Source organism: Leptonychotes weddellii, chromosome X, assembly GCF_054177405.1.
Source record: "Leptonychotes weddellii isolate Sample4059 chromosome X, ASM5417740v2, whole genome shotgun sequence".
Taxonomy (NCBI): domain Eukaryota; kingdom Metazoa; phylum Chordata; class Mammalia; order Carnivora; family Phocidae; genus Leptonychotes; species Leptonychotes weddellii.
The window spans coordinates 47,656,107-47,671,279 of record NC_138385.1 but is presented as its reverse complement, the minus strand read 5'-3'; the positions used below and the strand labels follow the sequence as shown (position 1 = coordinate 47,671,279).

Below are 15,173 nucleotides of genomic sequence, written 5' to 3'. Positions count from 1 at the left end.
ATCTATATCTATCTATCTATCTATCTATCTATCTATCTATCTATATATACACTCAACCATCAAAAAGAATGAAATCTTGCCATTTGTAATGATTTGGATGGAACTAGAATGTATTATGGTAAGTGAAATAAGTCAGTCAAAGAAAGACAAATACCGTATGATTTAACTCATTGTGGAATTTAAGAAACAAAACAGATGAACATAGGGGAATGGAAGGAAAAATAAAATAAGATAAAAACAGAGAGAGAGGAAACCCATAAGAGACTCTTAACTATAGGGAACAAACTGAGGGTTGCTGGAAGGGAGGTGGGTTGGGGGATGGTGTAATTGGGTGATGGGCATTAAGTAGGTCACTTAATATAATGAGCACTGGGTGTTATATGCAATTGATGAATCACTAGATTCTACCCTTGAAACTAACAATACATTATATGTTAACTAAATTGAATTTAAATTTGAAAAAGAAGTATTAATACCTATTACCCTCAAATTATTCCCCAAAAAAGAGGAAGAAAAGCTTCCAAATACTTTTTATGAGACCAACATTGCTCTGACACCAAAACCAAAGACACCACAGAAAGGAAAACTACAGGCCAACATTTGTGATGAACATAAATACAAAAATCATCAATAAAATATTAGCAAACCGCACTCAATAATGCATCAAATGGATCATTCACTATGATCAACTGGGATTTATTCTGGGGATGCAAAGATGGTTCAATATTCCCAAATCAATCAACGTGATACACCACATCAACAATGGAAGGATAGAAATTGTATAATCATCTCAGTAAATGCAGAAAATGCATCTGACAAAATTCAACATCTGTTCATGATTAAAACTCTCAACAAAATGTGTTCAGAGGAATCATACCTTAACATAATAAAGGCCACATGTGAAAAACCTGCACCTAACATCATACTCAATGGTGAAAAACTGAGAGCTTTTCCTTAAAGATCAGAAACAAGACAGGGATGTCCACTTTTACCACTTTTATTCAACATAGTACTGAAAGTCTTAGCCACAGCTGACAAGAAAAAGAAGTAAGAAGCATCCATACTGGTAAGGAAGAAGTAAATCTTTCACTATTTGTAGATAACATACTATACATAGAAAGCCCTATAAACTCCATAAAAAACAATTGGAAGTAATAAATGAATTCAGTAAAGTCACAGGATACAAAATCAAAGTGCAGAAATCTGTTGCATTCCTATAAACTAATAATGAAGCAGCAGAAAGTGAAATTAAGAAAACAATCCCGTTTTCATTGTGCCAAAAAGAACAAAATTCCTACAAATAAACTTAACTAAGGAGGTGAAAGACCTATACTCTGAAAACGATAAAACACTGAAGAAAGAAACTGAAGACAACACAAACAAATGGAAACATATACCATGCTTATGGATTGGAAGACTTAATATTTTTAAAATGTTTGTGCTACCCAAAGCAATCTACAGATATAAGGCAATCCCTTTAAAAAAACAACATTTTTCACAGAACTAGAACAAATAATCCTAAAATATTTATGGAACCACTGAAGACCCCAAATAGCCAAAACAATCTTGAGAAAGAAAAATTTGTAGGTATCACATTTCCAAATTTCAAGATACATTACATAGTACATAATCAATACATTATGGTACTGGCACAAAAACAGACACATATGTCAATGGAAAAAAAATAGACCAGAAAGGAACCTACACTTACATGGTCAATTAGTCTATTACAAAGGAGGCAAGAATATATAAAGGGAAAAGGTAGTCTCTTCCACAAATCGTATTGGGAAAACTGGACAGCAACACACAAAGAATGAAACTAGACCACTTTCTTACACCATACACAAAAATAAGCTCAAAATGGATTAAAAACCTAAATGTGAGACCTGAAACTGTAAAAATCCTAGAAAAAGACACAGGCAGTAATTTCTCTGACATTGGCCACAGCAAATTTTTCGAGATATGTCTCCTAAAGCATGGGAAAGAAAAGCAAAAATAAGCTATAACAAGCTTTTGCACAGCAAAGGAAACCATCAACAAAACAAAAAGGCAACCTACTGAATGGGAAAAGATATTTGCAAATGATATATCTGATAAGGGGTTAATATCCATAATATATAAAGAACTTATACAACTCAACACCAAAAACCCAGCAATTTGCTTAAAACAGGATCAGAGGACCTTCTTTTTCCAAAGAAGACAGATAGATGACCAATAGGCACATGAAAAGATGCTCAACATCATTAATCATCAGGGAAATGCAAATCAAAGCCACCATAAGATATCACTTTATACCTATCAGAATGCTAAAATACAAAAGTCAAGATATAACAAGTGTTGACAAGGATGTGGAGAAAAAGGAACCCTCATGTATTGTTGATGGGGATGTAAATTGGTATAGCCACTGTGGAAATCAGCATAAAGTTTCCATAAAAAATTAAAAATAGAAATATTATATGACCCAATAATTCCACTAGTGAGTACTTACACAACAAAACAAAAATACTAATTTGAAATGATATGTGCACCCTTATGTTTATTGCAGCATTATTTAGCAAGATATGGAAGCAACATAAGTGTCCATCAATAAGAGAAACAGATAAGGAAGAAGTGATATATAATGGAATATTACTCAGCCATAAAAAGATCAGATTTTGCCATTTGCGACAACTGTAAGGAACTAGAGGGTATTATGCAAAGTGAAATAAGTCAGACCAAGAAAGAAAAATACCATTTGATTTCATTCATATATGGAACCTAAACAAGAACAACAAAAAATAAACAAAATGCAGAATCAGACCTATAAATACAGAGAACAAACCAATGGTTGCCAGAAAGGAGGCAGCTGGGGGATAGGCAAAATGGGTGAAGGGATGTGGGAGATATAAGCTTCTGGTTATGGAATGAATAAGTCACAGGAATAAAAGGCACAGCATCAGGAATATAGCAGTGATATTGTAATAATGTTGTGTGGTGACTGGTGGGAGCTACACTTGTGGTGAATGTAGCATAACATATAGAGAAGTTGAATCACTGCATTATACACCTGAAACTAATGTAACATTGTGTGTCAACTACACCCAAATAAAAGCACTGGGTGCTATATGTAAGTATGAATTACTAAATTCTACTCCTAAAACTAGTATTACATTATATGTTAACTAACTAGAATTTAAATAAAAACTTGAAACAAAGAAAAAGAAAAAGAAAACAAGTCTATTTACAGTAACATCAAAACCAATTCTATTACAGGAACATCAAAGAATATAATACTTAGAAATAAATTTAACAAAAAAGAAGTGTAAGCCTTGTGCAATGAAAGTACAAAGTACTGTTTTTAGAAATTAAAGAGGATCTAGGGCGCCTGGGTGGCTCAGTCGTTAAGCGTCTGCCTTCGGCTCAGGTCATGATCCCAGGGTCCTGGGATCGAGTCCCACATCGGGCTCCCTGCTCGGCGGGAGGCCTGCTTCTCCCTCTCCCACTGCCCCTGCTTGTGTTCCTGTTCTCGCTGTCTCTCTCTGTCATATAAATAAATAAAATCTTTAAAAAAAAAAAAGACATTAAGGAGGATCTAAATGGAAAAGGATCCCATGCTCAAGGATTAAAAGACTTAATATTGTTAGCATGGCAATAATACCCAAAGTTTTTTACATATTTAATGAAATCCCTTGACAAGCTTATCCCAAAATACATATAGAAGAGCAAAGGACCAAAAATAGCTAAAGCAATCTTGAAAAGAAGAAGTTTAAAAACTCACACTCCTGGTGTCAAAATGTAACTAAAAAGCTACAATAATTAAGACAGTGTGGTACTTGCATGAAGACAGACAAATAGATCAATGGAGTAAAACAGAGAATCTACAAATTTACCCTTACATTTATGGTCTTTTGATTATCAATAAGGATGCCAAGTTAATTCAATGGGTGAAAGAATAGCATATTCCACAAAAGATACTGGGACAACCAGATAGCCCCGTGCACAAGAATGAACTTGGACTCCTACTTCACACAATAGAAAAAATTAACTCAAAACGGTTCATGGATCTAAATGTAATAGGTAAAACTATAAAACTCTTAGGAGAGGGACGCCTGGGTGGCTCAGTCGGTTAAGCATCTGCCTTTGGCTCAGGTCATGATCCCAGGGTCCTGGGATCGAGTCCCACATCCTGCTTCTCCCTCTGCCTGCTCTGCCTGCTGCTTCCCCTGCTTATGCTCTCTCTCTCTCTCTCTGACAAATAAATAAATAAATAAATAAATAAATAAATAAATAAATAAAATCTTAAAAAAATAAAATAAAATAAATAAAACTCTTAGGAGAATACAGGGGTGCAAATTTTCATGACCTTGGATTAGACAATGAATTCTTAATATGATACCAAAAACACAAGTAAGAAAAGAAAAAATAGGTTAATTGGACTTCCTCAAATTTAAAAACTTGTGCTGCAAATGATACTATTAAGATAGTAAAAAGACAACCCATAGAATGGAAGAAAATATTTGCAAAATCATATATCTGATAAGGGACTTCTATCCAGAATATATAAATATCTCTTACAATTTAGCAGTAAAAAAGCAAATAATCTAATTTAAAAATGGACAAAGAATTTTTACAGTCATTTCTCCAAAGAAGATCTATAAATGGCCAATAAGCACATGAAGAAATACTAAATATTAATTATTAGAGAAATACAAATGAAAACCACAGTAAGAGGCCACCTCCCACCCTTAGAATGGCTATAATCTAAGAGATGACCAGTAACAAATGTTGGGGAGGATGGAGAGAATTTGGAACCCTCAATACACTGCTGGTGGGAATGTCAAATTGTGTAGCTGCTTTGGAAAACAGTTTAGCAGCTCCTCAAAAAGTTAAACAGAGTTACCATGTAACCCAGCAATCCCACTCCTAGTTGTATACATAAAATGTTGTATATCCATGAAATGTAATATTATTTAGTAACAATAAGCAATGAAATACTGACACAAACTAAAACATGGATGAATCTTTTTTTTTTAAAGATTTTATTTATTTATTTGAGAGAGTGAGAATGAGAGAGAGAGAGAGCACATGAGAGGGAGGAGGGTCAGAGGGAGAAGCAGACTCCCTGCTGAGCAGAAAGCCTGATGCAGGACTCGATCCCGGGACTCCAGGATCATGACCTGAGCCGAAGGCAGTCGCTTAACCAACTGAGCCACCCAGGCGCCCAAACATGGATGAATCTTGAAAACATTATGCAAAGTGAAAGAATCCAGTCATGAAAGACCACATTTTTATTCCATTTATATGAAATATCCAAAATAGACTTTTGCTGAAACTATTTCCAAAGAGTCACTTTCTATTTCATTTTGCTAAATTGCTGGGATGTCAGCTGTGGTCAGATTGCTATTATAAGGGGAGATGCCTAAGAATGATGTCTACATAGGAAAGAGCAGAGCTAAGAGATAAAGAAGGACATATTTCTGAAGACATATTTTGAGCACACAAATCTATCTGGACACCAAGCAATCCCAACTAAGTGAATTAACTAATTCCCAGTTTAAATTGGGTTTCTGGCATGTGCAACTGAAAGAATCTTGACTCAAATGGTTGGTTAAACAATTTGTTTTTCACTTACATCGTAAATATAGGAAAGATGTGCTACAGAATTTTATTTTCCATAACAGCTATGTCTTTGTGTAAATATTCATTCTTCATTAGATTTACTGCCCTGCAGAAAACAAACTCTGTCTAGGGTTATATATATCAATTAAACATGCTATAACTTGGATTAAATAATAGCTAAAGTCATATTCAAATTTCATTTAAAAATACATTACTTTTTAGTGGTAATAGTAGTCCTTCCACCACTGGAGTGTTGATTATGAGATGAATACATTTCTTGCCTCAACTTTGAGAGTTCCTTACAAATAAAAGACAATACAATTATTTGAAAACAGTAGAAACATGAGGTAAGAAGTATGTTCGATCATTTAACAAGGTTACTAAGAACAATTACTTTTTTCCTTCTCTTTTAGCTTGGACATGAGTTAGAACCCCACAACCCCACCTGTTGAATACCATATATTATTGCTTTATGGTACCTAATAAGTTATATAATATGCCTGTTCAGGAATTCACTAAATGGTATAGGATTTCTATATTTAAGAGATAACATGATATTGAATGGGCATGTTTCTCAAGATAAAGATGAGAAATTTTTTGTCCTAAGAAGCTTGAAAAGTATAGTCATAGCTGAAAAGTACTGAAACTTCAATATGGAAGCAGGTATTGGTTCCTAACAGAAGGTCTATCACTGATCATTACTACAAGCACCATTAGTTCAATAACAGCGATATAACATTAGCCACCATTTTTGGTAGTTCCTTCTTTCAATGCTATTTTATAACAGATCCTGGGCCATATGCTACAGATACAGAGAGGAATATAACACAGTCCTTTGCTGAAGCAGCTAATAGTAAAGAGTAAAAAGCTCACAGTCTTACTGGGAGTATCATTGCTAACGAGATATAGCATTAAAAATATTAAATGCACAATAACACAATTTTTTGTTTCAATTCTTGCTTTCATTTGAATTATATCTCCTAAAATATGAATCTTTCACTTCTTCACAGTCAGTTACATTCTACTTCATGAATAAAGTGAGTTTTGGGAATGTGCTCTTCTCTAGTTCATGGGAAGTATTTATCATACTTAACTGAGTTCCTCTCTACCTCTACCACTTCCCTTCTTACCTCTGACTGACGGTTTATAAGGGAATCCTTCTCTTCCAGCAAGCTTGTCAGTTCATGAAGCTTGAACTGGAAGTCACTGCAACTTCCTTCTCTTCTTGAAACATCTTTTTGGTACTGATTTAATTGAGTCTAGTGATTTAAAAGAAAGAAGAATTATAAATCTAATTTATGAAATAGGTAATTGAGTTCCAAGAGGTTTAGTGACATAAAGTCATATTGCAAGTTACGAAATGAAGAGTGAAGTACCAATAGTTGTAAACATTTGTAGAGTTTAATGAATGTAAAATATGAATAAAATGCCAATTAGGCATTTCTCATTTTTTAAAGATATCTTTTACTATTTAGGGCTAAGCATTACTTAAGTAACAATCCTAAACCACAAGAATTAAAATAAAGCTAAGAAAATAGGTACTTTAGAATTCCTTCAAATACTAATTAAAGAAAACTCACTAATAATAACTAATATTATATTGTGATTTGCAGTTCACAAAATATTCCTCCTGCATGATTTATCTCAATTCTCACAGCAGGCCTGTGAAATAAGTATTATTAAAATCCTTATTTACAAAATAGGTAAATGAGATTACCAGAGAGGTTACATGACATACAGTCCCACAACTAGTAAGCAACATAGCTGCAAATCCAAGACAGATATTCTGACTCCAAATCCTCCCCATTTTCCTCTATACTATGTTAGCTGTGCATAGATGGCTGTTAAGTTAAAATGTTATAAGTAGTGTCGGGATGAAAAGGAAACAAGTGAAGGAAATCTGTAAGAAAAAATGGTAGGCTTTTGAAAAAATTATATTTTGTTTCATTTTGGTTTTTGGAAAAAATTCCACCATGATATTTGGAGAGAAAAATCTATGGTTGGTTTTTCCATTAAATATTTAAGTATATTTAACTATATTTAGGAATCAGTAAATTAAGAGTTAGTCAATTTGATCTAGAATTACAAGATAAGGCAATGCATACTTATTCTCACAAATATCACCCTTATTTTGATTAACCTAAATTAGAAAACAATTTAGCAATATTCTCTACACAGTAATATGTATTTAAACAAAAGTTTCTGTGTCATATTCCTGACTCTGCCTTTAGTTGATTTTTCCTTGTAGCTTTAAACTTGAAACCATCATTATCTTATTAGAAAGTTTGTGCTGACCTGTGTATTTATGCACTGTAGGATCAACATACCCTTAGCTTGCAGATCTCTCTATCTTTCTCCATTCTTAAGTTTTTTACCATCTCCATGTAATGGTTGCCAATCTCATCCATTTTCATCTGCAGCATCGGGCCTGTGCAAGTCTCAGAAACCTACACAAGGCAAAATAAATTTATGTAATTGGATTGTTATGAAGGAAATACATATTTTATTATCAGACTTATTATTAGATGAAAGCTACATGATTAAATGAGGCATTGAAATAATAAGAGCGATTTTTAGGAATTGCACTATATAGCTCAAATGTCAGTGAGATGAGACATAACTACATATAAGATCATCAGAAAGCAGTCCATATATTTTCTCAAGAGGAATAGGACATATATATACTATACAATGGTATAACTAAGGCAATAACAAATTTAAAACAAAATTTTAATACCTGTATTCTAAGATTTTTATTCTCTTGTTCTAAATTACGCTTGCAGTATTCCAGTTCTTTGAGTCTATATTCCATGTCTGATAGTGTATGTCGAAGAGATAGATTGTTTTCTTCCAATACTTGGCATTTTGAGGTTGAGTCTTGAAGTCCTTGCTATAAAGAAGACACAAGTAAGTAAGACAAAGGGATTCTACCTTTTTGGAGGAGAGTGCTCTTTTAGTTGATTAATTCAAGGAAATAAAGTAAATATTTTTTCCATGCCCAGTTTTCTTATATATATACCCTTAAATGGTAAGTTAAATCAGCCATGAAAGAGATTCTTGCCCCTAGTCTGATATGCTTATCTTGAGTGAGAAGGGATCAAGACTGGATGAATTTTCAGTGTTCCAATTTTGCAATCTGACTCTCGGTACTCTTCAACAATATTTCGCCTTCCAGTAGGCACCAATATGACCATATGCCTGATTATTTATGTGGAAACTGAGGAAAAAATTGGGACTGTCATGGGAATGAAGATTAGGAAGGGATCAGCCTTAGAGGCTCATTACAATTTCTTAGAAATCATCTCTGCTCAGATATCTGGAGAGTATTTCTAGAGTTCATTTGTTTATTCACTGCACAAACGTGTGTTAAGACCTACAAAACCTTTTTTATCAACACTTTAGTAGATTAAATGAATGAGTGAACTTAGCTTTTCAATATTTACACAGTTCTTGTCACCCAACAGCACAGATAATTGTTGATTAGTATACTTTAAAGTATACAAGGTTATCTGTTTTTATGAGAGAGCTTTCAGTCATTGGAAATAATCAAAGCCACTCAATTCTTATATGAATAAATTGCTCCATCATATTTTAATTCTGTCTTGATTGTATGTCATAACTACAGTGTGTCAGTAATTCTGCATATGAAAAGCTATCAATCTAGTTTATCATCAATGAAGATATCAACTTACCTGCTGCTGGCGATTATTTGCTCTCACTGATGCCAAGAGTTCTTCATACTCTTTTATTTGATTTTCTTTGAATTCCACATCTTTCTCAAGGCTTATCTTGTCATTTTCCAGTGACTAGAAGCAAAATTACTTGTTAAGATTCGGAATTACAGAAACTTGTCAACAGTTACATAGTACAAGGCTAGTTTACATTGGAAGGCTTAAATAAGCACTTCATTCATTTGCAGTTGCCTGATAAAACAGAATTCTAAAATGCCAAGCAAAATATAGGATACAAATGGATGAAACTTTAAAAACCTGCAATCTTAGAGAACTTTTGATGAATTGACTAATTATAAATTCAATAAAACAGAACCTTCAAATTATTTTAATGTTTTGTCTAAATCTACAAAGACTCCTTGTTAACCCCAGCAGGTGGTGAATTTCCAAATTAGAGTCTAAATGTGTTCATCAGAACCCAGAAAACTAAAACTCCGGTTTTCAGGGAGTTATTCATTATATGGAGGGTATTCTGAATGTAGTTAGCTAATGACATCAAAAACACTAACTAAAATGGAAAATAGAAAAGGCTAACTTCTTGGAGAAGGAAGTTTACAAGTATTCAAAAAAATTCAGAGTATGCTTTATTATTACAGAAAAAGGGGAAATTCCCATTCAATGAGTTAGAGTATTCTAATTTTGCAAGCTACTTCCTGGCTATAGGTATTAAATTACCTTAGTGGTAAACTAAATAATAAGTGCCTACCCAATGTTCTTTTATTTTGACATTGGAGAGTTCTTATATCCTCTTTCAACCTCAATTAATTGTTTCAAGAAAATAACTATGTCTGGGTAAGCATAGTATTGTTGCATTGTATTAAGTTTTGAAAGGTGGACTGAATGACTTCATTTCTATGTTAGGAACTAGGAAGGCTTTGGAAAGAAAAATCAAAATAAGTGTTACTGTCAAGTCATTTTGAAGATGTCCAAGCTCCTCCCGTAAGTTGCTGAATGTGGACAGCACTAGCCGGAGTGATTTATCAGACATACCCCTCATCTGGAGAAAGAAAAGGATTGATGGTTTTTATTTACTAGCATTTACAAATGGACAATATAAGTGATAGTAGTCTTATTTTCCTGTTCTCATAAGCAAACTTATTAACAGTTTTATTTTTTATATAGCATTACTAGAATAGTGATACAAAGAGTTTTGTCAGTAACATGCATAAGTAATTCAATCAGTATTCCTGAAGACATCATAGCTATGTGATTAGAACAAGAGTCTATTATTTTTTTTCCATGATGAAGTATCATCTTTCTCATAAGACAGAACTCTATCAGCAAATTCTTAAATTTGCTTTTATTTTTTATTTAAAGATTAGAAAAGATGAGGCAGTCAAACTTCAAAAAACAAAATGAACATCTTTAAGTATGCTGCAAAATGTATGGATTTTTCCTGAAGTGGGAAGAATATAATACTAATTAACCTAATATAAACTAATATACCTTGAAGTATAGAAACATCTCAAATTTTAAAGAGGAGGGTGAAAATCCCTTTTACTAGATTAAATTCACTTATTTAAAAAATTGTTTAAAAAACAGGCAACTTCATTTCTGGAAAGATGTAGTAGAAATACTTTCTCCTATTCCTTCTAAGTATAACTGAAAGCCCTGGACATTACTATGTATAAAACTAACATGAAAAGACTCAGAAAGGTGGAAAGAAGAAGGAAGTCTGGTTAGGAACATTGCAACTACCAAAGTGACACAGAAGTGAGTTCCTGGGTTTTCTTTTTGCTTCATGTATCACAGACTGGTGTTGGAGAAGTCAGTAACCCAGAAACACCACTGGATACAGACAACAGAAGTTTTTAGAAAAGCCTGCTCTCTCTAGCCAAAGGACCATGAAAAGAGCAGCCTAGCAAGGCAGAGAACTTTTAGATAATAACCACTCTATTCCAACCAAACACCACAGAGAATAACCTTCAACTTTATACTTCTACCCAAACCATCAAAGTCCAAGAGGGAACCTAAACTTTCTCCCTCACCAGGCTCTAAAAAGATCCACCAACACCACTTACCAGGTTGGTGTTAGAGAAGGCAGGGTGGAGAGATGGGATTTTCATCCCCACCAGGAAAAAAATGAGACCCCAAGCACTGTGGTTTAGTTGAGAGTATGAAAGGAGCCTAGGCTTTCACCTTATCCAGCAGTAATAATATACTGTTCCATCTCCCTGCTGGGGTGATGTCAGAGTTTTCTTAATGAAGAGTCAAGACTTTCATCGCTGCCCAACAGAAATGAGGCCACTCACCTTGCAATGTCAGTGAAGGCCAACTCGGGTACAGTAATAAGGCACCCCTCTACATCCAAACCAGGGTGAAATCAGTGGGGCCCTCATACAGAACCACAATTTCTACCCTTGCCCAGGAGGAACAAGGAGCTCCTTCCCTGACTGGTGTCAACTCAGAGGCTGAGTGGGGAACCTGGAATTCCACCCCCAGCTGGCAGTAACAGGCAGTGCCCCATGTCCTCTGTTGTTTCAGTATCAAAGGAGGCCTACTAAAACAGAAGATTTGAATAAGATTCAGAGTCATAACATAATACTCAAAATGTCCAGGTTTCAATTTCTAAAAAATCTCTAGTCATTCTAAGAACCAGGAAAATCTTACCTTGATAAGAAAAACAATTAACAGATGTCAACATCAAGATAACAGAAATGTTAGAATAGTCTGACAAGGATTTTAAAGCAGCCATCATAACCATACTTCAATAAAAATTTAAAAAACAGACTTAATAGAAAGTCTCAGCAACAAAACAGAAAATCTCAGGAAAGAAATAGAATATGTAAAGAATAACTAAATAGAAATTCTAAAATTGTAAAGCTCAATAGCTAAAACAAAAACAAAAACAAAAACCTCAATGGATGGACTAAAAAGCAAAATGGAAAGAACAGAGTGAAGAATCAATAAACTTGAAGATAGAACAATAAGAAAGTACTTTATCAGAACATCAGAGAGAAAATAGATTGGAAAATAATTGAACAGAGCCTCAGAGACCTGTGAGAGTATAAGGCATATCTAACATACATGTCATAAAAGTCCTAGAAGGAAAGAAGAAAGAGGATGAAACTGAAAAAGTATTTGAAGAAATAATGGCTGCAAACTTCCCCAAATTAGCAAAAAATGTAACTATAGATTCAAGAAGTTGAGGAAATCTTGAACAGGATAAACCCAAAGAAATCTATGCCCAGACAATCAAACTTCTTAAAACTAAAGATAAATTTAAAATTTTAAATCTTGAAAGCAACAAGAGAAATCTTAACTATTGGTAATAACAATTCAAATGACAGCATATTTTTCATCAGAAATCTTAATGGCCAGAGGGACATAGCACACCATTTTTAAGTGTTGAAAGAAAAGAATTGTCAACTACAAATTCTGTATCTAATGAAAATATCCTTTAGTAATGAAGGGGAAATCAAAACATTACCAGATGAAGAAAACTAAAAAAAAAAAATTGTCACTACAGACCTACCCTAAAAATTGGGTGAAGGAAGTTCTCTGAAGAGAGAGAAAATTATAAAGGAAGGAATCTGGAGCATCAAGAAGAAATAGCATCATAAGTAATAATATGCAAAAACAGGGTAGATTTTCCTTCTCTTGCATTTTCTAAATTATATTTGATGGTTGAAGCAAAAATTATAACAGTGGATCTCAATGCACAAAGAGGAAATATTTAAGACAATTACGTTATAGATGTGAGAGTAAAGAGTGATAAAGGAAGCAAAATTTTCTACATTTCACTGAAACTGACAAAATGTTGACACCAATACACTGAGATAAATTATGGATATATAATGTAATTCTTAGAACAACCACTAAAAAGGCTATACTAACAGATACACTCAAAAGTACCAGAGGTAAATAAAAGTGCAATTCTAAAAACATTTTCAACTAATCCACAGGAAACAAAAAACAGAACAGAAAACAAACAAACAAAAATAGCCTAGCTATTTTTAGCTAGCCCTACCTATCAATAATTACTACTTGGTCTAAATGCACCAATTAAAAACAGAGATTTGTGGGGCACCTGGGGCTCAGTCATTAAGTGTCTGCCTTCAGCTCAGGTCATGATCCCAGGGTCCTGGGATCGAGCCATATATGGGCTCCTTGCTCAGTGGGAGGCCAGTTTCTCCCTCTCCCACTCCCCCTGCTTGTGGTCCCTCTCTCGCTGTGTCTCTGTCAAAAAACAAAACAAAACAAAACAAAAAACCCAGAGATTTGCAGAGTAAGAAAAAAAACTTGATCCAACTACATGTTTTCTATAAGAAGCTAATTTCAAATATAGTGAAAATGTAAAAATATATAATGAAAGTAATGTTTCTAGGAAGAAGTTGCTGCAGCTGAGGTCGAAGAGGTTGCTGCCTGTGTTCTCCTTCAGGATTTTGATGGATTCCTGTCTCACATTTAGGTCTTTCATCCATTTTTAGTCTATTTTTTAGTGTGGTGTAAGGAAAGGGTCCAGTTTCATTCTTCTGCATATGGCTGTCCAATTTTCCCAACACCATTTGTTGAAGAGACTGTCTTTTTACCATTGGACATTCTCTCCTGCTTTGTCGAAGATTAGTTGACCATAGAGTTGAGGGTCCATTTCTGGGCTCGCTATTCTCTTCCATTGATCCATGTGTCTGTTTTTGTGCCAGTACCCTCCTGTCTTTATGATTACAGCTTTGTAATAGAGCTTGAAGTCTGGAATTGTGATGCCACCAGCTTTGCTTTTCTTTTTCAACATTCCACTGGCTATTTGGGGTCTCTTCTGGTTCCATATAAATTTTAGGATTATTTGTTCCATTTCTTTGAAAAAAGTTGATGGTATTTTGATAGGGATGGCATTATGCGTGTAGATTGCTCTAGGTAGCATTGACATTTTCACGAAATTTGTTCTTCCAATCCATGAGCATGAAATGCTTTTCCGTTTTGTTGTGTCTTCCTCTATTTCTTTAATGAGTATTCTATAGTTTTCTGAGTACAGATTCTTTGCCTCTTTGGTTAGATTTATTCAAAGGTATCTTATGATTTTGGGTGCAATTGTAAGTGGGATCGACTCCTTAATTTCTCTGTCTTCTGTCTTGTTGGTGTATAAAAATGCAACTAATTTCTGTGCATTGATTTAATATCCTGCCACTTTACTGAATTCCTGTATGAGTTCTAGCAGTTTTGGGGTGGAGTCTTTTGGGTTTTTCCACATAAAGTATCATATCATCTGCAAAGAGTGAGAGTTTGACTTCTTCTTTGCTGATCTGGATGACTTTTATTTCTTTTTGTTTTCTGATTGCTGTGGCTAGGACTTCTATGTTGAATAGCAGTGGTGATAGTGGACATCCTGCCATGTTCCTGACCTTAGGGGAAAAGCTCTCAGTTTTTCCCCATTGAGAATGATATTCGTTGTGGGGTTTTCACAGATGGCTTTTATGATATTGAAGTATGTACCCTCTATCCCTACACTCTGAAGAGTTTTAATCAAGAAAGGATTCTGTACTTTGCCAAATGTTTTTACTGCATCTATTGAGAATATCATATGGTTCTTGTTCTTTCTTTTATTAATGTAGTGTATCACATTGATTTGCAGATGTTGAACCAACCTTGCAGCCCAGGAATTAATCCCACTTGGTCGTGGTAAATAATCCTCTTAATGTACTGTTGGATCCTATTGGCTAGTATTTTGGTGAGAGTTTTTGCATCCATGTTCATCAGGGATATTGGTGTGTAGTTCTCCTTTTTGATGGGGTCTTTGTCTGGTTTTGGGATCAAGGTAATGGTGGCCTCATAAAACAAGTTTGGAAGTTTTCCTTCCATTCCTATTTTTTGGAACAGTTTCAGAAGAATAGGTATTAATTCTTCTTT

General features: G+C 34.2%; 1 protein-coding gene across 1 annotated transcript in view; it reads right to left on the bottom strand.

Annotated features, from left to right (window-relative positions):
* POF1B (POF1B actin binding protein) overlaps positions 1-15,173 on the bottom strand; it is a 93,772-nt gene that overhangs the window by 13,186 nt on the left and 65,413 nt on the right. Inside the window, exons 10-15 of the mRNA XM_081809324.1 lie at positions 10,234-10,326; positions 9,291-9,404; positions 8,336-8,488; positions 7,926-8,045; positions 6,729-6,857; positions 5,814-5,896 (exon numbers count right to left, since the gene is read on the bottom strand). Coding sequence (XP_081665450.1) covers positions 5,814-5,896; positions 6,729-6,857; positions 7,926-8,045; positions 8,336-8,488; positions 9,291-9,404; positions 10,234-10,326 — 692 coding nt within the window. The remainder of the gene's footprint in view (positions 1-5,813; positions 5,897-6,728; positions 6,858-7,925; positions 8,046-8,335; positions 8,489-9,290; positions 9,405-10,233; positions 10,327-15,173) is intronic.